Source organism: Cetorhinus maximus, chromosome 5, assembly GCF_964194155.1.
Source record: "Cetorhinus maximus chromosome 5, sCetMax3.hap1.1, whole genome shotgun sequence".
NCBI lineage: Eukaryota > Metazoa > Chordata > Chondrichthyes > Lamniformes > Cetorhinidae > Cetorhinus > Cetorhinus maximus.
In genome coordinates this window covers 142,953,757-142,978,969 of record NC_135883.1, presented here as the reverse complement: position 1 = coordinate 142,978,969, position 25,213 = coordinate 142,953,757, and the positions used below count along the sequence as shown (strand labels likewise).

The window sequence follows — 25,213 nt, the reverse complement described above, 5'->3', positions numbered from 1 at the left end:
TCAAATACCTTCCCACGACAGGTGTCAAGCTAATTGGCCTATAGTTTCCAGTTTTCTGCCTCTCTCCATTCTTAAATAGAGGGCTTATTTTTGCTACTTTCCAGTCAGATGGAACCTTTCCAAAATGTTTTGCTGAGTTTCTTTCTGTAACAGTAAATTATCTTTTGCAAAGCTTAATGTACAAAAATATGTTATTTAACATAAATGGATTTAGGTTCACAAGACAATGAAAAGAGCACCTTTATTTCTTCATTCATGGGATGTTACTGACTAGGCCAGCATTTATTGCCCATCCCTAATTGCCCTTGAGGAAGTGGTGGTGAGCTGCCTTCTTGAACCGCTGCAGTACATGTGGTGTAGGTACACCCAGAGTGCTGTTAAGCAGGGAGTTCCAGGATTTTGACCCAGTGATTGTGAAGGAACTGTTACTGACTCAGTGACAGTGAAGGAACGGCAATATATTTCCAAGTCAGGATTTTGAGTGGCTTGGAGGGGAGCTTCAATGTGATGGTGTTCCCATGTGTCTGCTACCTTTGTCTTTCTAGATGATAGTGGTCATGGGTTTGAAAGATGCTTCCTAAGGGAGCTTGCTGAGTTCCTGTAGTGCATCTTGTAGATGGTACACACTGCTGCTACTGTGCATCAGGGATGGAGGGAGTGAATGTTTGTGGATGGGGTGCCAATCAAGTGGGCTGCCTTGTCCTGGATGGTGTCAAGTTTCTTGAATGATGCTGGAACTGCACTCATCCAGGCATGTGGAGAATATTCCATCACACTCCTGGATTTGTGCCTTGTAGATGGTGGACAGGCCTTGGGCGTCAGGAGGTGAGTTGGTTGCCGCAGGATTCTTAGCCTCTGACCTACTCTTGTAGCTACAGTATTTATATGGCTAGTCCAGTTTAGTTTTTGGTCATTGGTAACCCCCCAGTATGTTAATAACGGGAGATTCAACAATGGCAATGCCATTGAATGTCAAGGGGCGATGGCTAAATTCTCTCTTGTTGGAGATGGTCATTGTCTGGCACTTGTGTGGTGTGAATGTTACTTTTCACTTTTCCGCCCAAGCCTGGATATTGTCCAGGTCTTGCTGCATTTGGACATGAACTGCTTCAGTACCTGAGGAGTCGCGAATGGTGCTGAACATTGTGCAATCATCAGCGAACATTCCCACTTCTGACCTTATGATGGGAAGGAAGGTCATTGATGAGGCAGCTGCAGATGGTTTGGTCTAGGACACTACCCTGAGGAACTCCTGAAGTGATGTCCTGGAGCTGAGATGACTGACCCCCAACAACCACAACCATCTTCCTTTGTGCTAGATATGACTGCAACCAGTGGAGAATTTTCCCCCTGATTCCCATTGACTCCAGTTTTGCTAGGCTTGATGCCACATTCGGTCAAATGCTGCGTTGATGTCAAGGGCAGGTCACTGAGTGACCCTGGCAGAACCCAAATTGAGTGCCAGTGAGCAGGTTATTGTTAAGCAAGTACTGCTTGATAGCACTGTTGATGACCCCTTCCATCACTTTAGTGATAATGAAGAGTAGACTGATGGGGTGATAATTGTCCAGGTTGGATTTGTTCTGCTTTTTGTGTTCCACATTGCTGGGTAGATGCCAGTGTTGTGGCTGTACTGGAACAGCTCTCAAGTGGATTAAGCTAATGGAATACAGGGTTTTATGACAAGTGATAGGGAATATAGTAGATGGGATGCAATGTTGATACTATATAAAACCTTAGTAAGACCACAGTTAAACCACGGTGTTCAGGTTTGGGCTCTGAATAGTGGGAAGGATGATGAGACATTGTGAATATACAACACTGATTCATTAGGATCACAGATTTACAACTACAGCATAACCTCAACCTCCTTGTATTCCAGCCCACTTGAGATAAAGATCAATGTTCCATTAGCCTTTTTAATTAATTGTTGTACCTATCCACTAGCTTTTAGTGATTTCTGTACTTCGACTTCTAAATCTCTTTGCCCATCTGCAGTTTTTAGCTTCTCGCCAATTTGAAAATACTCTGATCAATCATTCTTAGCTCTAAAGCAACTACCTTAAACTTTCTTAAATTGAACTCCTGCCACTATTTTGCCCACTTACTTAATCTATCAGTGTTCCTTTGCAACTTTCTCCTCCCAAAGAAACATAGAAAATAGAAGCAGGAGTAAGTCCTTCAGCCCTTCGAGTCTACTCCACCATACAATATGATAATGGCAGAACCTCTATCTCAACGCCATACTCCCACTCTCTCCCCATACCCCTCCACATCTTTAGAGTCTAGAAATCTATTTCCTTCTTAAATATATTCAGTGACTTGGCCTCCTCAGCCCTCTGTGGTAGAGAATTCCACAGGTTCAGCACCCTCTGAGTGAAGATGTTTCTCCTCATCTCAGTCCTAAATGGCTTAACCCATATCTTGAGATTGTGACCCCTTGTTCTAGAGCCCCCAGCCAGAGAAAACATCATCCCTGCACCCAGTCTGTCCAACCCTGTCAGAATTTTTCCCCTCTCATTCTTGTAAAGTCCAATAAATATAGGCCTAGTCGGCCCAATCTCTCCTCATACAACAATCCTGCCATCCCAGGAATCAGTCTGGTGAACCTTCGCTGCACCCCCTCAACGACAAGTATATTCTTTCATAGGTAAGGAGACCAAAACTGCACACAATACTTCAGGTGTGGTCTCACCAAGGCCCTGTACAGCTGCAGTAAAACATCCTTGTTCCTGCACTCAAGTCCTCTCACAATGAAGGCCAACATACTATTTGCCTTCTTAACTACTAGCACCTGCATACTTGCTTTCAGTAATTGGTGTACAGGGACACCCAGGTCCCTTTGTACATCAACATTTCCCAATTTATCACCATTTAAATAATGCTCTGCCATTCTGTTTTTTCCTACCAAAGTGGATAACTTCACACTTATCCACGTTATACTTCATCTGCCATGTATTTGCCCATTCACTCAACTTGTCAAAATCACCTTGGAGCCTCCTAAAATCCTCCTCACCACTCACATTCCCACCAAGTTCTGTGTCATCAGCAAACTTGGAAATATTACATTGGTTCCCTCATCCAAATCATTGATATATATTGTGAATAGCTGGGGCCCAAGCACTGATCCCTGCAGTAGCTCACTTGTCACCGCCTGCCATTTTGAAAAAGACCCATTCATTCCTACTCTCTGTTTCCTGTCTGCTAACCAATTCTCAATCCATGCCAATATATTACCCCCAATCCTATGTGCTTTAATTTTGCACACTAACCTCTTATACGGGACTTTATCAAAAGCTTTCTGAAAATCCAAATACACCACATCCACTGGTTCTCCCTTATCTATTCTGCTAGTTACGTCCTCAAAAAACTCCTGTAGGTTTGTCAAACATGATAACCCTTTGGTAAATCCATGTTGATTTTGTCTAATCCTGTTGATATTTTCTAAGTGTCCTGTTATCACATCCTTTATAATAGGCTCTAGCATTTTCCCTACAACTGAGGTTAGGCTAACCGGTCTGTAATTCCCTGTTTTCTCCCTCCTTTTTTAAATAGTGGGGTCACATTTCCCACCTTCCAATCTGCCAGGACTGTTCCAAAATCTACATGTCCACTATTTACTTTGCCACCTAACTCACTCTTATGAGAAAACTTAGATATACAGCTCACTCTTTCATCCAAGCCACCTATAATTATAATGAAGAGCTGTGGCTCCAGTAGGTCCTAGGGGATCATCACTAATCACATACTGACAGTTTGATTATATGCCCATTGTCCCTACTCTGTCTCCTTTTTTAAAATGAATTCATGGGATGTAGGTTTTGCTGGCGGGGCCAGCTCTTATTGCCCATCCCTAGTTGCCCTTGAGAAGGTGGTGGTGAGCTGCCTTCTTGAACTGTTGCAGTCCATGTGGTGTAGGTACACCCCAGTGCTGTTAGGAAGGGAGTTCCAGGATTTTGACCCAGTGACAGTGAAGGCAGGGCAATATATTTCCAAGTCAGCATGGTGAGTGACTTGGAGCGGAACTTCCCAGTGGTGGTGTTCCCATGTATCTGCTGCCCTTGTCCTTCTAGATGGTAGTGGTTGTGGGTTTGGAAGGTGCTGTCTAATGTGCCTTGGTGAATTCCTGCAGTGCACCTTGTAGACGGTACAGACTGCTGCTACTGTGCATCGATGGTGGCGGGAGTGAATGTTTGTGGGTGTGGCCAATCAAGCGGGCTGCTTTGTCCTGACTGGTGTCAAACTTCTGAGGGTATTGTGGGAGCTGCACTCATCCAGGCAAGTGGGGAGTATTCCATCAGACTCCTGACTTGTGCCTTGTAGTTGGTGGACAGGCTCAGGAGGTGAGTTACTCATCACAGGATTCCTAGCCTCTGACCTACTCTTGTAGCTACAGTATTTATATGGCTAGTCCAGTTCAGTTTCTAGTCAATGGTAACCCCCAGGATGTTGATAGCGGGGTATTCAGTGATGGTAATGCCATTGAACGTCATGGGGCAATGGTCAGATTCTCTTGTGTTGGAGATAGTCATTGCCTGGCAATGTTAATTGCCACTTGCCAACCCAAGCCTTGATATTGTCTAGGTTTTGCTGCATTTTGGCATGGACTCCTTCAGTATCTGAGGAGTCGTGAATAGTGCTGAACATTGTGCAATCATCAGTGAACATCCCCACTTCTGACCTTATAATGGAAGGAAGGCCTTTGATGAAGCAGCTGAAGATGGTTGGGCCGAGGACACTACCTTGAGGAACTCCTGACTGACCTCCAACAACCACAACCATCTTCCTTTGTGCTAGGTATGACCCCAACCAGCAGAGAGTTTTCCTCCGATTCCCATTGACTCCAGTTTTGCTAGGGCGCCTTGATGCCACACTCTGTCAAATGCTGCCTTGATGTCAAGGGCAGTCACTCTCACCTCACCCCAGGAGTTCAGCTCTTTTGTCCATGTTTAAACCAAGGCTGTAATGAGGTCAGGAACTGAGTGGCCCTGGTGGAACCCAAACTGGGCGTCAGTGAGCAGATCATTGCTAAGCAAATGCTGCTTGATAGCACTATTGATGACCCCTTCCATTACTTTACTGATGAGTAGACTCATGGGGCAGTAATTTGCTGGGTTGGATTTGTCCTGCTTTTTGTGTAAAGGACATACCTGGGAAATTTTCCACATTGCGGGGTAGATGCCAGTGTTGTAGCTGTACTGGAACAGCTTGGCTAGGGGTGTGGCAAGTTCTGGAGCACAAGTCATTGCCAGAATATTGACAGGGCCCATAGCCTTTGCAGTATCCAGTGCCTTCAGCCTTTCCTTGATATCACGTGGAATGAATCGAATTGGCTGAAGACTGGCATTTGTGCTGGGGACCACCGGAGGAGGCCGAGATGGATCATCCACTCGGCACTTCTGGCTGAAGATTTTAGCAAATGCTTCAGCCTCATCTTTTGCACTGATGTGCTGGGCTCCTCCATCATTGAGGATAGGGATATTTGTGGAGCCTCCTCCTCCAGTGAGTTGTTTAATTGTCCACCACCATTCACGACTGGGTGTGGCAAGATTGCAGAGCTTAGACCTGATCCATTGGTTGTGGGATTGCTTAGCTCTATCACTTGCTGCTTATGCTGTTTGGCATGCAAGTCATCCTGTGTTATAGCTTCAACAGGTTGACACCACATTTTTAGGTATGCCTGTTGCTGCTCCTGGCTTGCCCTCCTGCACTCTTCATTGAACCAGGGTTGATCTCCTGGCTTGAAGGTCATGATATGAGTGGGGGATATGCTGGGCCATGAGGTTAGAGATTGTGTTTGAGTACAATTCTGCTGCTGCCAATGGCCCACAGTGCCTCATGGATGCCCAGTCTTGAGCTGCTAGATCTATTCGAAATTTATCCCATTTGGCACAATGGATGGTATCCTCAGTGTGAAGGTGGGACTTCGTCTCCACAATGACTGTGTGATGGTTACTCCTACCAATTCCGTCATAGACAGATGCATCTGCGGTAGGTAGGTAGGTTGGTGAGGATGAGGTCAAGTATGTTCTTCCCATGTGTTGGTTTCCTCACCACCTGCCACAGACCCAGTCTAGCAGCTATGTCATTTAGGACTCTGCCGGTAGTGGTGCTCCCAAGCCACTCTTGGTGATGGACACCAAGTCCTCCACCCAGACATTCTGCGCCCTTGCCACCCTCAGTGCTCCCTCCAACATGTTCAACATGGAGGAGCACTGATTCATCAGCAGTATGTGGTAATCAGCAGGAGGTTTCCTTGCCCACGTTTGATCTGATGCCATGAGAGTTCATGGGGCCCAGAGTCAATGTTGAGGACTCCCAGGGTGACTCTCTCCCGAGTGTATACCACTGTGCCGCCACCTCTGCTTGGTCTGTCCTGCCCTTCCAGGGCATACCCAGGGATGGTGATGGTGGTGTCTGGGACATTATCTGCAAGATATGATTTTGTGAGGATGACTATGTCAGGCTGTTGCTTCACTAGTCTGTCAAACAGCTCTCCAGTTTTGGCACTAGCCCCCAGATGTTAGTAAGGAGGACTTTGCAGGGTCAACAGGGCTGAGATTACCTTTGTTGTTTCCAGTGCCTAGGCTGATGCCAGGTGGTCCCTCCGGTTTCATTCCCTTTCTAGCGGCTTGCTAAGCCATTTCAGACGCCATTTTAAGAATCAACCATCATTGCTGTCGATCTGCAGTCACGTGTAGGCCAGACCACATTTTCTTAGTCAATCAGATGGGTTTTTATGGTCATCATTAGACTTCTAATTCCAGATTTTTATTGAATTAAAACTCCACCATGGCAGGATTCAAACCCAGGTAATCAGAGCATTACTCTGGGTCTCTGGATTATTAGCCCAGTGACAATACCACTACGCCATCACCTCCTACCACCTACCTGAATCCCTAGCCAAGCCAATTGGCTTAAATTCCTTGCACTTCCACCACCTAGGGCAGGGCAAGGGTCAGCTGATCACAGGATTTTTAAAAAATTCATTCATGGGATGTGGGCATTGCTGGCTAGGCCAGCATTTATTGTGAGTCCCCAATTGCCCTGGTGGTGGTGAGCTGCCTTCTTGAACCACTGCAGTCCATGTTTGTTCGATAAATTTGATGGGTTGGGACGTGGGAAGCACTACTGCTCTTCCTGGCCCACTAGCAGTGTAATAAAGGCACAACTCAAGGATCTGACCCCATTGCCTATTCATCAGCCAGATTTCCTGGCACCTCGGCAACCCGGCCTGGATAAATTAAAAATAAGACATTAAGGAGAGATGATGGCTAGTGGACTAGCCAGAGACCCAGGGTAATGCTCTGGGGACCTGGGTTTGAATCCCGTTAAGGCAGATGGTGAAATTTGAATTCAATAAAAATTTGGAATTAAAAGTCTAATGATGACCATGAAACCATTGTCAATTGTTGTAAAAGAAAAGCCCTTCTGGTTTACTAATGCCCCTTAGGGAAGGAAATCTGCCATCCTTACCTGGTCTGCCTTCATGTGACTCTTAAATGCCCTCTGAACAGGGGTAATTAGGGATGGACAATAAATGCTGGCCTAGCCAGCAATAAAAAAAAGTTAAAATGGAATCACACAACTTCCTTAAATAACTTAGTGACTAAACCGCCTCATGAGAGTGGATTGGTTGCTTGCACCTTCCCCATTTGCTCCATCAAACCGACCTCCTTTAAAACCAGAAGTTTTGGTTGTCATGTTGGTGTCTAGCTACCCCTCTCTACCAGCCCTGAGCTGGGGTTTAAAATTCACCCCAGATCATCGTATAATTTTTGAGTTCACATCCAAATATTATTCAAATCCTTTCTACCTACTATTTTCTCCAGTCTTTTCAGTCTCCTAGAACCAATGAGCTTATTTGCCTATCAATCAACAACCTTTTCCCAGGCATCTAATGTCACCATGTAATTCAGCATGCAGCTGCATAGAAATAACTGAGCTCTGCTTGATGCCTTCAACTTGCCCAAGTAACAGAGATCAGAAACTCATTGTGTGGCAACTGAAAACTTTTGATTTAATTTGTAAAGTGTTTTACTAATATATTTTTCTCATATGAAGGGAGGATTAGTGTTGGGAAAGGTATAATATTATATCGTCAGTAACTGTTGACCAGATCACCCACTGTCAGTTCAGAAAAAACCTGGCCAGATGCAAATGAACTCGTATCTCCAAAATGTTGTGCCATTTGGCCATCTATGAAAAATAGAACATGAGGGGCTGTATGCTTTATATCTCCAAATCTTGAGCCTGTTCATTTATGCTGCCTTTCTCAAATGGTGACAGTAACATCTTGATAATTTCAAAATTCCTGTTAGTTTGCTATTTTACAAATACCAGTACCTCATGATGCCACTTAGTACGAGTATATCAAGCATGATGTGACAATGTTGGCCTTTTAGGCCAACGTCTTCACTAGCTACATTTATCAAGGAGCTGGGAAGGATACAATATATTGGCCTAAGTCTTTGGATATAGGGAGTGCCCTCTGAGTCAACTTACATCACTGATGTGCCTTGGGACTCTGAGGAAGTCCCGACATACGCACATCCACGGTACTTAACGTGGGAAGTTTCAAGTTCCAATTGCCGGTTTTACACTCCCCACACTGCATCGCGATTCCAACAGCAGTGGGAACAGATGGCCAGAACCATGGAAAGCTGGGCTGCTTGCGCTATACTTGGTTTTTACATGGATTTACTTAGAGGTGATATAAAACCAACAAAACTCTAAATAAATCAGCTGGAGTGTCAAAGCACTCCTTAACTCAGAGCAATGTTCAGCCACCGTCCCGGCAATGTTAACCCCCTTCACTCAGTAATGTTCACCATCCCCCCCCTCCACTCTCCACGCCACATGGACAATGTTCACCTCAACCCTGGACAGCGTGAATCACTAGGACCCGAGGGCACAGCCCCAGAGTAAAGGGAAGACCTTTTAGAACAGAGATGAAGAGAAACTTCTTTAGCCAGAGAGTGGTGAATCTATGGAATTCATTGCCACAGAAGGCTGTGGAGGCCAGGTCATTGAGTGTATTTAAGACCGAGATAGATAGGTTCTTGATTGGTAAGGGGATCAAAGGTTACGGGGAGAAGGCGGGAGAATGGGATTGAGAAACTTATCAGCCATGATTGAATGGCGGAGCAGACTTGATGGGCCGAATGGCCTAATTTCTGCTCCTATGTCTTATGGTCTTATGGTCTTATCCCGGCAATGTTCACCTCCTGCAACCTGCAGACAGTGCTTACACGCTCCCATACCCCAGACAGTGTTCACCCCCTTCTGCTACCCATACAATGTTCACCCCCTCCTGCACCCCCAACAGTGTTCACCCACTCCCGAACCATGGAGAGTGCTTACCCTATCCTGCACCCAAGACAGTGCTCACCCCTCCTGCATCCTAGTGTGCACACCCCCTCCTGTACCCCAAACAGTGCTCACCCCTTCCCGCACCCCAGACAGTGCTCACCCCCTCCCCTGCACCCCGGACAGTGCTCACACCCTCCTGTACCCCCAATAATGCTCACCCCATTCTGCACTTCAGATGGTGCTCACCCCTACCCTCACAGATGGTGCTCACCCCATCCCTCACCCTGGACAGTGTTCACCCTCATTCCCCTCACCCACCGGGACAATGCTCACACTTCCCACACCCCCATTACCAACTTACCTTCTGGAATCCCTGGCTCGTGTCCGACCCATGTCAGAAGAGTCAGCATTGTTGGGGAGTGTCGGGGGCTGAAGGTCAGGAGGGTGGTTGAGCATTTTTATATGTTTACATGGGGTGAGGGGGGATGAATGCTGTCGGTGGTGAGAGGAGGTGAATACTGTCGGGGGTGAGAAAGGGGGTCATCATTGTCAGGCGTGAGGGAAGAGGTGTGAACAGTTTCAGGGACGAGAGAGGGGCGTGAACATTGTTGGGGGTGAGGGGGGTTTAGTACTGTCATTGGGGTGAGGTTCTGCAGTTTCAGAGGTTGACAGCTCCATTTAAAACACTATGGGCAGAACCTTCTGTTTGGTGTGCGGGGGCGGGCCCTGCATGCCGACACGTAAAATGACGCGTGGTGACATCGGGCATGCATCCTGACTTCACCACGTGTCATTCCGATCTTTTGTTCAGTGGGTGTGCACCGGAGTCAGCTGTGCGCCCGCCAAACTGCCAAAGGCCTATTAAGGCCGTTATTAAAACAATTAACCGAATTGAGAAAGCTGCCAGCCCAACCTTAAGGTTAGCGGGCAGGCGAAGAGCCCAGGCGGCCTTCGCATTTTTCATGAAACATCATCCATGGTTGGGATGAGGTTTCATTAATTAAATAAAATTTTTTTTGAAAATTCATAAACGTGTCCCAGCTCATGTGACACTCACATGAGGCGAAGTCTGAATTATTTTATTATTTTATATTTTCCAGCTTTAAACCTGAACTTAATCTCCCTGAGGCAGCTCTGTGCCTCAGGGAGATTTCTGCGCTCTTTTGCGCACACGCTGGGCGGGCCTTAATTGGCCTACCCACGTAAAATGGCAGCGCGCAGCCGATCGCAGGTGGCGATCGGCTTCGTGCCCACTCCCAACTGGCCTGCCCGATGGGGAGAAAATTCTCCCCTATGTCTGTGAACTGAGGACAGACCTTAAGGGATGTGTCTTCAGTTCATGACAAGAAAAGGAGACAAGTGGCAGCGCCGGAATTACGTTCTACAATTTGCCTCCCGACTGTCGCTCCTGCATCCCTACTGGTGCCAGCATAGGAAGGTGCAAAGGCTCCAGTGTAAAATGGTATGTGAGCAGATTAAATCGCAGTCAGTGTCAAACGCAGCCTCTCTAACACTGACCAGGAGATCTAGATCATTATTACAAAAATAACAGGAATGTTCCTCGTTTCCAGTTCTACACAATGGTAGAACTTTCAGAACAATGATAGCTAAAACATGTCATAGATCACAATGAATTTAACATTGTAATTTTCTGTCTCATTTTATTTCTTGTCCTTTATTTTAGATATTTGGGCAATTGGATGCATTTTTGCAGAACTTTTAACATCAGAGCCGATCTTTCATTGCCGCCAGGAAGATATCAAAACAAGCAACCCCTTTCACCATGACCAGTTGGATCGTATTTTCAGTGTTATGGGATTTCCTGCTGGTGAGTTTGTTTAGCTGATGCAAACTATGATTTCTAGTCGGAAATAAGTTTGATGCAATTTAGAATAAAACTGGCCTGTTGTTCCACTAAAGCGAAGCCTGTACTGATCTGATAAGCAGAGGCACTAAAAAGAGGATACTCAATTGCTGTAGGACAATGCTGTATCAATGCACTGACTTATGGAGTAATAGGAGACTGATTTATGTCAAAGATTTCTAGATTAATAAATCTGACACAATCATTTGATTTTAGATTAATTTTTCCATGTGATGTTTTATGTAGGTCAGATTCATCTAAATTTACTTACAAATCTAACCTCCTTGTTGTATGATGGAAGAGGTATGAGTTTATTATACTTGTAGTAGGTTTAATTATTATTTAAATAGTCCCACAAGCTAGGATTAAAACCTGACTCCAACACTCTGGCTGAGGACATGTGGGGGTTTTACAATGCTCTGTCAGTAAATTGCCACATTAATATTGATTCCACAGTGATTTATTAAGTTTCTGCACTTAAGCAGAAAATCAAAATATGCTGTCTTGTTTTCTTAAAATGGAAGCTCACACTGCTCTGTCAGTATGCAAAAAATACATTTGCTCTGCTCATAAACAATAAAACAATTTTATTATCAATAGGACCTTGTTGATAAGAGTTCAATTAAAACATTCCTATGAAGCATTGTAACAGTTTGATTACAATAATGTTATTTAGAAAATAGCTGCTTTTTGCATGTGCTGTGAAAGAAGGCTTCACTCCCATTTGAGCCAACAGTGTTCCCATTGTCAGATCCTTTATCAGCAAATGTAAATAAACATTAGTTACAAAGTATAAGAGTGAGAATGTGCCTTATACACAACACAGGGCTCTCCTTTTTGTATATAAAAGCTATTTTAAGCTATTTAAAACTGTAGCTATTTTAGTTACAATTTTGGGAGACTGGACCCTATGAGCATCCAATTGTGTTGACACTGTTAAATGTAGCTCACATGACCTGGTGATTGAATCACAGAGCCGAAAAAAATGGGCCTCTGAGTGCTCAGGGTAAGAGAGGCACATTTAAAAGCTAGGAGCTGGCTCATGGACTCTGGTCCCCCTTGAATCGGAATTAAAATGGTCATCAGTATAAGAATGCCTTCATACTCCCTAACCATGATTCTTTTTATTGTATATGTGGTATTTCTTTCTTTACCAAGAATAATGAGAACCATGTACGGTCACAATGACTGACAAATCAGACAGCTGTCTTCAATTTCTTGTCACAATATAGGTATGATCTTATTTGCTGCTGTTCTTGTGTTTTTTTTCTTTCTTGGCTGATTTCCTTTTTGGTGTTTGGCAATGGTGGTTAGGCTAATTAATAATGTAGAGTCCTGTGGGGTTGGAGGGCAGATTCTAGTGTGGATAAGGAATAGTTTCATGCTGAAATGCAGAGGGATGTTATTAATGGTAGTGGTTCCGCATAGAAATCAGTTCCTGAAGGGATCTGCATGCTAATCGTTGCCCTTTGCTTTAATAACGACCTGGATGAGGGTAATAAGGGGAATGTCAGCAAGTTCACAGGTGACGCAAAAGATGAAAAATTGGACTCATTGGCATCTGTTTTTTGGATGGTACTAGTGCCTGTAGAGCTCCAAAATGGTGTTGGCGGTACACATGCACATTTGTGGGGTGAATTGCGCAGGATGTCATGTTGGTGAATGTGTCAGCATGCAAACAGTGCGCATCCACCGGAAATATGCAGAGCAGGTAGATCATGATATCATTCTGTGATCATTGTATTAATCCGTGAAACACTTACAACTTAAATAATGAGATATCAGAACTGAAAAGTTATAATTAGAGAATGTCAGAAGATTAATTAATTAGTCAAAAGTTCTCGCAATTCATGAACCTTTCATTTAGATTGGAAAAGTACATGTCACTCTACTATTTAAGAAAGGTAAGCGAGGGAAACCCAGGGAATGATTGATCAGTTAGTCTGATGTCTGTTGTTGGGAGATTGCTAGAGTTTATGATTAAAGAGTGTGCCTGAACACCTTGAAATTTTTCAGCTGATCAGAGAGTGCCAGCATGGATTTCTAAAGGATAGGTCCTGCCTGCCGAATTTGGTTTAAGTGTTTTAAAGAGGTGACTAAAGTGATGGAGAGGAAAATGTCTATGGATGTTATTTATATGGACAGAAGTCATTGGATAAAGTCCTATATGTTAATAGTATGTTAATTATATTGTTAAGATACATAGATGAAGGGCATTGTGTAATTAAGTACCTAGAGCACTTATAAATAAAGACTGCTGGGACATTTGGGGTGGTAGGTAGGAAGCAGATATATGTAATGCTGCATTCTGTAAATAAACCTATTATCAAGAAAAAGATTGGTGTCTAGTTTCACAAGAGCATAAGAAATATGAGCAGGAGCAGGCCATTTGGATCCTGGAGTCTGCTCCGCCAGTACATAAGATCATGGCTAATCTGATTTGGCCTTAACTCCACTTTTCTGCCTGTCTCCCATAATCCTTGACTATTGTCAATCAAAAATCTGCCTAACTCAGTCTTGATTCTTTTTCTTTCACAGGATGTGGGCGTCGCTGGCTAGAACAGCGTTTGTTGCCCATCCTTAATTACCGTTGAGAAGGTGGTGGTGAGCTGCCTTCTTGAACCACTGCAGCCCAGCGACAATGAAGGAACTGGGAGGCACAGTGTGAAAATAAGGGGTCTCCCCTCGGAGATGAGGAGGAAATGCTGTTAGGGAGGCAGTTCCAGAATTTTGACCCAGTGACAGTGAAGGAATGGCGATATATTTCCAAGTCAGGATGGTGTGTGGCTTGGAAGCGAACTTGCAGGTGGTGGTGTTCCCATCCATCTGCTGCCCTTGTCCTTCCAGCTGGTAGAAGTCGTGGGTTTGGAAGGTGCTGTCCAAGGAGCCTTGGTGAGTTGCTGCAGTGCATCTTGTAGATGGTACATACTGCTGCCGCTGTGCGTAGGTGATGGAGAGAGTGGATGTTGAAGGTGGTGGATAGAGTGCCAATAGAGCGGGCTGTTTTGTCCTGGATGGTGTCAAGCTTCTTGAGTGTTGGGACATACATTCAATATCCCAGTCTCCGCGGCTACCTGGCATAGAGAATTCCAAACACTAATGGCCCTCTGAGAGAAGAAATTCCTTCTCATCTCCGTCTTAATGGGGAGACCCCTTATTTTTACACTGTGGCCTCCCAGTTGCTTCACTGGGTTAAAATCCTGGAACTCCCTTCTTAACAGCACTGTGGGTGTTCCTGCACTGCATGGACTACAGCGGTCCAGGAAACTGACTGCCATCTTCTGAAGAGCAATTAGGGATGAGGAAAAAATGCTGGCCTAGCCAGCAATGCCCACATCACATGAACAAATAAATAAGTTCTAACCCCCCCCACCCCCCACAAGGGGAAATGTACTCTCAGCATCTATCCTGTCAAGCCCCATTAGAATCTAATAAGTTTCAATAAGATCCCCTCTTGTTCTTGTAAACTCAAATGAGTATAAAGTCCAATTTGCTCAACCTTTCCTCATAATAAAACCCCTTCATCTCAGGAATCAGCCTAGTGAACCTCCTCTAAACTGCCTCCGATGCAAGCATTGTCCATCCTTAAATACGCAGACCAAAACTGCACACAATGTGGTCTCAGCAATGCCCTGTACAGTTGTAGCAAGAATTTCCTACTTTTATACCCCTTTCAATAAAGGCCAGCATTCTGTGTGCCATCCTAATTCCTTTCCATGCCTGCATGCTGACTTTTTGTGATTCATGTCCAAGAACACCCAAGTCCCTCTGTATTGCAGCACTTTGCTGTCTCTCCATTTAAATGATATTCATCTTTTCTATTCTTCCTGCCAAAACGGACAACCTCACATTTTCCCACATTATATTTAATCTGCCACATTTTTGCCCACTCACTTAACCTATCTACATCCCTTTGCAGATCCTTTGTATCCTTCTCACAACTTGCTTTCCTACCTATCTCTGTATCATCAGCAAATTTGGCTGCAATACAGCCAGTCCCTTTATCCAAGTCATTAGTTGAAGCCCCAGCACTGATCCCTGCAGCAATCCTCTTGTTACAGCTTGCCAAGTGACCCATTTATCCCAAATCTCTGCATCTTGTTAGTTAGCCAATCATCTATCCATGCTGATTAAACATCTCCAATACCAGACGCTCTTATCTTATGCAGTAACCTTTGATGTGGTACCTTATAGAATGCCTTTTGGAAATCTGAATACAATAAATCAAGGGGTTCCCCTTTATCCACCCTGCTTGTTACATCCTCAAAGAATTCTAATAAATTTGTCAAACATGATTTCCCTTTCACAAAACCATGTTGACTATGTTTGATAGTATTATGATTTTCTAAAAGTCCTGATACTACCTTTTTAATGGATTCTAGCATTTTCCCAATGACAAATATTAGGCTAAATGGCCTATAATTTCCTGCTTTCTGTCTTCCTCCTTTCTTGGGCATTTCTCTAATCCATTGCGATACAAGAACACAAGAATACAAGACATAGAAGCAGGAGTAGACCATATGGCTCGTAGAGTCTGTTCAGCCATTTAATATGATCATGGCTGATCTTGGACTTCAAACCTGCTTTCCTGGCCACTTTGGATCTTTCCAGAGTCTAGGGAATTTTGGGTGATTACAACCAATGCACTCACTATCTCAGCAGCCACTTCTTTTAAGGCCCTAGGATGCAGCCAAACAGGTTGAGGGAACTTGCCAGTCTTAAACCCCATTATTATTCCCATTATTTTTTCTCTAGTTCTAATGATTCTTCTAAGTTTCTCCCTCCCTTTTATCTCTGGATTTTCAACAATTCTTGGGATGCTTTTTTTTGTCTTCTACTGTGAGGACAGATACAAAATACTTATTCAAACCCTCTGCCATTTCCTCATTTCCCATTATTAATTCGGCACTCTCACCCTCTAAGGGACCAATGCTCACTTAGTTATCTTTTCCTTTTTATATACTTGAAGCTTTTACTGTCTGTTTTTACATTGCTTGTTGGTTTTCACTCATACTCTAATTTCTACTCTTTCATTTTTTTTTAATCATACTTTGCTGGCTTCTAAAACTTTCCCAATCTTCTGAGCTGCGACTAATCTTCAGAGAATTGTATGCCTTTTCTTTAAATTTGATACCATAGTTATCTTCCTTAATTAGCCATGGATGCTGCATCCTTCTGTAGAGTCTTTCCTCCTCAATATATATCTGTAATAAACCTTTGTTGAGAGTTGTGAAATATCTCCTTCAATGTCTGCCACTGCCTCTCTTCCATCTTACTTTTTAACCTATTTACCCAGTGCACTTTAGCCAACCCTGTTTTCGTACCCTTGTAGTTGCCTTGATTTAAGTTTCAGACTTTAGTTATGGACCCACATTTCCTACTTTCAAACTGAATGTGAAATTTTATCATGTTACACTCACTCTTACCTAGGGGATCCTTTACTATGATTAATTCTGTCTCATTACACGTTACCAGGTCCAAAATAGCCTGGTCCTCAGCAGACTCTAGACATACTGTTCTAAGAAACTGTCCCAAATACACTCTATGAACTCATCCTTCAGGCTACCATTGCCCATTTGATTTGTGCAATCGATGTGAAGAATAAATTCACCCACATTTATTGGAGTAAATTTCTTCAAAGCTCCCATTATTTCTTGATGTATACTTGACCCTACAGTGCAGCTACTGTTAGGGGCCTGTAAACTACTCTCACCAATGAGTTCCTTCCTTTAATATTTCTTATCTCCACCCAAACTGATTCCACACATTGACCTTTTGAACCATGGGGCAGAATTTTCTCTTTGGCGTGCTGGGGCGGGTCCCACATGCCGACATGTAAAATGACGCGCGGTGACGTCAGGCGTGTGTCCTGATGTCACCGCACGTCATTCTGATTTTACATTCAGCCGGCGTGTGCCAGAGTCAGCTATGTACCCGCCGAACTGTCAAAGGCCTGTTAAGGCCATTAATGAACCAATTTAAGCAATTGACAACGCTGCCTGTCCAACCTTAAGGTTGGCGGGCAGACGTAGAACCCAAGTGGCCTTCTCATTTTGCATGAAACCTCATCCATGGGTGGGATGAGGTTTCATGAAGTTTTTATTAAATGAATAAAAATTTTTTTGACAATTCATAAACATGTCCCAGCTCATGTGACACTGTCACATGAGGGGACAAGTATGAATAATTTTTTTCTCTCTTTATTTCAAAGTTTAAATATGAACTTAATCTCCCTGAGGCAGCTACATGCCTCAGGGAGATTTCTGCGCTCTTTCGTACGCATGCACAAAAGAGTGCAGGCCCCAACTCTCCCTCCTCCCCCTGCCCGCAGAGGTCGCGCTGAGCGCTGCCAGGTGCACGTCACGCTGGGCGGGCCTTAATTGGCCCATCCACATAAAATGGCAGCATGCAGCCGATCGTAGGCGGCGATCGGCTCTGCACCCACCCGCTCCCGACCGGCCCGCCCAACAGGCAGAAGATTCTGCCCAAGATCATTCTCACTATTGTACTGATCTCATCCTTGATTAAAAGAGCTATCACAATTCCTTTACCTTTACTCCTGTTCTTCCGAAATGTCAAAGACCTTTGAACGTACAGCTCTCAGTCTTGGTCACTTTGCAACCACATTCCTGTAGTGGCTATTATGCTCATTTATTTCTATTTATGCTACCAATTCATCCATCTTGTATGAATGCTGTGAGCATTAAGAGCCATTAATTCATTTTACTGTTTTCACTCACTCTGACTGCATTTGCTGGTGTACATTTATCCTTGTATGCCCTTGTCCCTTCCTATCATTACCTGTATCATACTCTGCACTATTACCTTATCATTTCTCTTTAACTTTCCTAATCTCTCCTCACGTGAACAGTCACTCCCAACTATCTAGTTTAAAGCCTTCTCTACAGCCCTAGTTATACAATTCACCAGGAAATTGGTCTCAGTGTGGTTCAGTTGAAGGCCTTCCCAATGGCACAGCTCCTCTCTTTCTGCAGTACTGGTGCCAGTGCCCATAAATCAAAACTAATTTCTCCTACACCAACCTTTGAATCACGCATTCTACTCTCTGATCTTATTCATCTTGTGCCAATTTGCTCATGGCTCAGGTAGCAATTAAGAGATTATCACCTTTATGGTTCTTCTTTTTAATTTATTACACAGTTGCTCAAACTCCCTTAGCAGAACCTCATTCTTAGTCATATTCAGACTTTTAATTCCAGATTGTTATTGAATTCAAATTTCACCTGGTATCAAACCCAGGCCCCCAGAGCATTATCCTGGGTCTCTGGATTACTAGCCCAGTGACAATACCACTATGCCACCACCTCCCCTAGGACACTATCGTGAGGAGCTCCTGCAGTGATGTCCTGGAACTGAGATGACTGACCTCCAACAAGAACAACCACCTTCCTTTGTGCTAAGTACGACTCCAACCAGTGGAGAGTTTTCCCCCTGATTCCCATTGATTCCAGCTTTGCTAGGGCTCCTTGATGCCACACTCAGTCAAATGCTGCCTTTGTGTCAAGGGCAGTCACTCTCACCTCACCTGTGGAATTCAGCTCTTTGGCCCATGTTTGAACAAAGACTGTAATGAGGTCAGAAGCTGAGTGACCCTGGCAGAATCCAAACTGAACATCAGTAAGCAGGTTATTGCTAAGCAAATGCCGGTTGATAGCAGAGTCGATGACCCCCTCCATCACTTTACTGATGATAGAGAGTGGACTGATGGAGTGGTCATTGCCCGGGTTAGATTTGTCCTGCTCTTTGTGTACAGGACATACCTAGGCAACTTTCCACCTAGCTGGGTAGATGCCAGTGTTGCAGCTGTACTGGAACAGCTTGGCTAGGGGCACAGCAATTTCTGGAGCACAAGTCTTCAGTACTATTGCTGGAATATTGTCAGGGCCCATAGCTTTTGCAGTATCCAGTGCCTTCAGCTGTTTCTTGATGTCACGTGGAGTGAATCGAATTGGCTGAAGACTGGCATCTGTGATGCTGGGGACCTCTGGAGGAGGCCGAAATGGATCATCCACTCAGTACTTCTGGCTGAAGATTGTAGCAAATGCTTCAGCCTTATCTTTTGCATTGACATGCTGGGCTCCTCCATCATTGAGGATGGGGATATTTGTGGAGCTTCCTCCTCCAGTGAGTTGTTTAATTGTCCACCACCATTCATGAGTGGAGTGGCAGAACTGCAAGAACCTCAACCCTGATGGACAATTGCAAGGGCTGAAGCTCTTCCAGTGTTATCTTTGGATCCCCATACCTGCCTCACTCGCAGTCACACTCCCCTGTCCCTGACCATGGATCAAATTCTGTACGTAGCCTAAGCAGTGTGACTGTCTCTTGGAACAAAGTGCCCAGGTAACTTTCCCCCTCCCTGAGGCATCACAGTGTCCAAAGCTTAGACTCCAGCTCATCAGTTCTGAGCTGAAGTTCCTTAAGCTGCAGACACTTAATTCAGATGTGGTTGCCATGTATCACACAGGTATCCAACTTCCCACATGCTACAGCTGCAACACATTACCTGCCCTACCATCTTAATTGTAGTTTATTTAACTAATTAAGTTGAGAAATATATTATTCAGCAATTTCTGCAGTTATATCAAGTGGTTTAACTTGATATATTAGCTTAAGTTATCTTATAATATCCATTTTATAATAGCTATTGTTAAGCGGTAAATATTCCGGACAACTGGTGTTTCCAGATTTTGGAGTCCGGACTGGAAAGGTTACAGTGTAATAGAATAAAAAAGTAAGCTCCTACCTGGTTTGCAACTGTATCACATGATTCAAACTGCCCCAATTTTGTAGCATGTTTCTCAGACTGTCGTGAATGTTAAAAGAATTGATATATTTTGTAAATATTATATGCATATGTTCTTGGCACATATTGCATAACTGTTCTTTTTTTGCAAGATAAAGACTGGGAAGATATTCGCAAGATGCCTGAATACCCAACTCTGCAGAAAGACTTCAGGAGGACAACGTAAGTTTTGGAGTCCCCACCAGTGTCTGATTCTGGTGTCTGGGATGGATATTGCACAATAATGATGTGCTGAAGGACATTCACAACACTCACAGAGTGCTATATTTCCTATTTTCTTCAGTGGGAAGCAGATTGTTCTTGTTTTTGGAGCTGCTTTGAGGAAATTTGAACCAGTTTTTGCTGAACAGACCTTACAAAATCTATGAAACAGCAAAAATATAAGAAGTTGCTATGGAGCTTTGCTTCTCATGTTTGAAATTCCAGAAAGTTATCCAAAACAAATACTGCTAAAATGTATTAGTATTCCTCTGCAATCCTGAGGAAATTAGAGTCTCTTCTTCTCATAGGCAATCTATTTCTCCATGCTGAAAATGCTCATTTTGTAAAAAGTTAGCTTTTATCAACAATTTCCTATCCAGTAGCACTGACAACAATAACTCCTGCTTTGCACACTCAATACTGTTTTGTCTTTAAGGTACAGTAATGTAGTATTGTTAAACTCCTGACAGCCAGTTAGTGAAGTAGGGGACCAGTAGCTTATCTTTATTCAGTTTTAGATTTTTTAACGGAGTGAAACATTACAAGTGCACAGCACCAAACTCTATTTCACTACCAATGTCATTGACTATCTCTTTATATGTCATTGACTACCTCTTTAGATGTGCCCAAACAATTATCCAATCAATGCCCTGCTACCTGTATTTACTTAACCTTAACTTATACAATTAGCAGTTATGATGCTAAACTAACTATGCATAGCATGTTGTGAAACTGTATTCGATAAATCTGCTAATTTGTCAATTTGTCAACTAGCACCAGAGAAAATGACCATTCAACTCAACTGGTTCATTTCGTGCCTTTTGGTGAAGGGAACACACTTATCCAGCCTGGTATAAATGTAACTCCAGTCCCACACTAAAATGTCCTAAAAAAGTAATCGCTGTCACAGCTACACCTTCTCAAGATAGCTAGGAAAGGGGAATAAGCTGAGTCTCCTACATCACCCACATTGTGAGAACAGCATTTTTTAGAAAAAAAACATTATTTGTTTCTATTTCTTCCTTCCTAGCCACAAGGAAGAATATCAGACTGACTCTTTCATGCTATCAATTTTCTAAGATTTTTTAGAAGTTTTTTATGACTGAAGCCATTGTAATTTGTTTTCATCAGAACTATTGTAATGGGAGTTACAACAAATAATAATCAATAAGAAAAGACCTTTGTGTGCTATTTTGCTTTCTCTTCCTTTAATTTGGTTTCCCCAGGCCCTACACTATACCTTGAATAAGAGGGAGGGCAAGCATTTGTGGCTGTTAAACAGCTGAGAGATGTGTGAGTGTGCACCAGATTTATCATCTGCTTGTTTTTGGTTTGCTGGTGATGTCACTCACATGGTGAAGAATGGTAAACAATGCAATTAAATCATTATTTTCTGAGCAAATTATCTATGCTAAATATTGCTTTGTCTTGTCCAGTTGGAGCTAAGTAGGCAAGGAAGTCTAACTTGTTGATCTTCTCTTATATTCAGCTATGCTAACAGCAGCCTCATTAAGTACATGGAGAAACACAAAGTCAAGCCTGACAGTAAAGTATTTCTTCTGGTGAGTTTTTCCCGCAAGTGTTTTCCAAAGAATTGCTCAAAAGGATCTTTGTTATGGTGGACAAATGGGAAAGCCTTGTGGAGATTCACCCTTTAATAAATGTTTCATTTATATCAGGAGTAGGAAATGTCCATAGAGACCAGGGAGCCAAAATTCCTGAATAACAGGCAGAATAGAAGTTTGAATCCCACCAGCAAATTTTGAGCTTGACCTTGGCAGAGTACCTGAGAGTCTGAGACCAGGGCAGGGTCTGGTAAATATATAAATCGGGCAAGTGTCCACTACAAAATGTGAGCACCTTGAGTTCCTGATAGAGGTAGGAGAGGATGACAAAGCACTGGAAATCTACCAGGTGGAGAAGCTTGTATAATCAGCTAAAAATGCCAGCAGTGGAAATTAGCATCATTTATGATCAAATTGGCAAAGGCAGCCTGGAGGATGAATTCATATAGCGTATTTGGGACAGTTTCTCAGAACAATACATTTGGAACCAATCAGGGAGCAGGTTATATTCGACCTGGTGATGTATAATATGGGGAGGTGCGTTCATAGCGCAGCCGAACATGTTGATTATCAACCTGTAAATTCTTCCAGTACACCTATAGCAGGCGATAAGACTCGTGGTCAACCATGCTTGATGCAAGAAGCCAAAGCAACATGAGGAAACTTTTTCATTCAGCAAGTGGTTAAGGTCTGGATGCACTGCCTAGGAGTGTGGTGTGGAGGCACGTTCACTCAAGGTATTCAAAAGGGAATTAGACTGTTATCTGAAAAGGAAAAATGTGCACAGTTATGGGGAGAAGCCAGGGGAATGTCACTAGGTGAATTGCTCATTTGGAGAGCCGGTGCAGATCTGATCAGTCATATGGCCTCCTTCTGCGCTGTAACAATTCTGTAATCCTGTGATCTGTCTTCAAAATAGAAGGCAGAAAAACCGTTGCAAGAATAGTAGAAAATCAAAAGGCAAAAGGGAGGGAGGAACTTATAATGATCACGATATCTAGAGAAAAAGTACTGGGAAAAGTAATGGGACATAAGTGCAGCGATGCAACAAGTTCCCTGGACCTGATGGCTTGCGTGCTAGGGCCTGAAAAGAAATGGCTGAAGAGATAGTGGATGCATTAGTGGTAATCTTCCAAAATTCACTAGATTCCAGAAAGATCCCAGCGGATTGGAAAAACAGAAATGTAACACCACTATTGAAGAAAAGAGGTAGACAGGAAGTAGGAAACTATAGGCCAGTTAGCCTAACACCTGCCATTAGGATGACAGTAGTACAATAGAGAGAGATGACCTTAGTTCTAAAGATCAAGATGTAGAATCAGTTTAGGTAGAAATAAGAAATGGTAAAGGTAGGAAGTCACCTCTGGGAGTAGTTTATAGACAACCCCCCTAACAGTAACCACACTGTGGGACGGAGTTCATAGACTGTTTTCAGGACAACCTCTTAGACCAGCACTTGTTAGAGCCAATCAAAAACAGGCTACACTAGATCTGGTAATGTGCAACAAGACCGGGTTAACTAAAGACCTCATAGTGAAAGCATTCACCTAGGTAGCAGTGATCGTAACATGATTGAATTTCGCATTCATTTTGAGGGAGAGAAAAGTGGGTCTAAGACTAGTGTTTTGAACTTAAATAAGGGCAATTATGAGGGTATGAAGACAAAACAGACAAAAGTGAACTTGGAAATTAGGTTAAGGTTTAAGTCAGTAGAGATGCAGTGGCTACATTTAAGGAGATATTTCGTAATACTCATTCCAGTGAGAAAGAAAGATTCTTAAGTGAAGGACGTACCATCCGCGGCTAACTAAGGAAGTTAAAAATAGTATCAAGTTGAAAGAAAAAGTGTATAATTCCAAGGAGATTAGTGGCAGGTTAGAAGGTTGGATAGATTATAAAAAACAGCAAAGGATAGCTTAAAAAAAAGGGGGAGAGATTAGAGCATGAGCAGACACTAGCTAGATATATAAAAACAGATAGTAAGAGTTTCTACAGGTATTTAAATAGGAAAAGACTAAGGCCGCAATTTTCCAGCCCCGTCGTAGGCGGGACCTGCCGTGGGCGAGGCAGCGCCCCAGCCAGAAGTCCATTGACTTGCGGCGGGACTAGAAGATCACGGTGGTGGGCACGTGCGGAAAATCCCACCCTAAGTAAAGTGAATGTTGGTCCTCTACAGAGTGAGTCTAGGCAATTAATAATGGAAAATAAGGAAATGGCTGATGAATTAACAGATATTTTGCATCTGTATTTGTTACAGGACACAAATAACATCCCATAAATAAGTGTGCATCAAGAGGTGAAAGTGAGGGAGAGCTAAAAACAATTACAACCACTGGAGAAAGAGTACTGAGTAAATTATTAGAATTAAAAGTTGACAAGACCCCAGGTCCTGATGAACTTCCAAAATTCCCTAGATTCTGGTAAGGTCCCATCAGATTTAAAAATAGCAAATGTAACTCCTCTATTTAAGATAGGAGAGAGATAGAATGTGGGGGGAGATGGTGGCATAGTGGTAATGTAGTAATCCAGAGGCCCAGGCTAATGCTCTGGGGATAAAGGTTCAAATCCCATCACAGTAGCTGGTAGAATTTGAATTCATTAATAAATCTAGAATTGAAAGCTAGTTTCAGTAATGTTGACCACAACAACTATCATCAAAGAAAACCTGCCATCCTTACCCAGTGTGGTGTACATGTGACTCCAGGTCCACAGCAATCTGGTTGACTCTTAACTGCCTTCTGAAATTGCTGTCCAAGCCACTCAATTCCAGGGGCGATTAGGGATGGACAACAAATGCTGGCCTGGCCAGCAACACCCACATCCCATGAAAGAATAAATTTTTAAAAAGGAAATTACAGGCCATTTATCTTAAAATCTGGCATAGGGAAAATGCTGGTATCTATTATTAAGGAAATTCTAGCGGGGCACTTATAAAATCTCAATGCTATCAGGCAGAGTCAACATGGTTTTCTGAAAGGAAAATCATGTTTGACTAATTTATTAGAATTCTTTGAGCAAGCAACAAGCAATGTGAATAAAGGGGAACCTGTGGATGTGCTGTACTTGGATTTCCAGAAGGCATTTGACAAGATGCCATATCAAAGGTTACTGCACAAAATAAGAGCACATGGTGTAGGAGGTAACATATTGCCATGGATATCGGTCATTTTCAGGTTGGCAAGATGTCATGAGTGGAGTGCCACAGGGATCAATGATGTGGCCCCCACTATTTACAATCTACATTAATGAATTGTATGACGGGACCAAATGTATGTTTGCTAAATTTGCTGATGATACAAAGATAGGAAAGCAAGTTGTGAGAATACAAATAGTTTGCAAAGGAATGTAGATAGGTTAAGTGAGTGGGCAAAAAATTTGCAGATGGAGTATAATGTGGGAAAATGTGAACTCGTCCACTTTGGCAGGAAGAATAAAAAAAACAGC

The 25,213-nt window shown here is 43.2% G+C and overlaps 1 protein-coding gene across 2 annotated transcripts in view; it reads left to right on the top strand.

Moving 5' to 3' along the window:
• Window positions 1-25,213, top strand: part of cdk19 (cyclin dependent kinase 19) — a 282,538-nt gene that overhangs the window by 152,195 nt on the left and 105,130 nt on the right. For both annotated transcript variants that reach the window (XM_078542611.1, XM_078542610.1), the window contains 3 exons: window positions 10,997-11,140; window positions 20,096-20,165; window positions 21,694-21,766. In XM_078542611.1, the coding sequence (XP_078398737.1) occupies window positions 10,997-11,140; window positions 20,096-20,165; window positions 21,694-21,766 (287 nt within the window). The remainder of the gene's footprint in view (window positions 1-10,996; window positions 11,141-20,095; window positions 20,166-21,693; window positions 21,767-25,213) is intronic.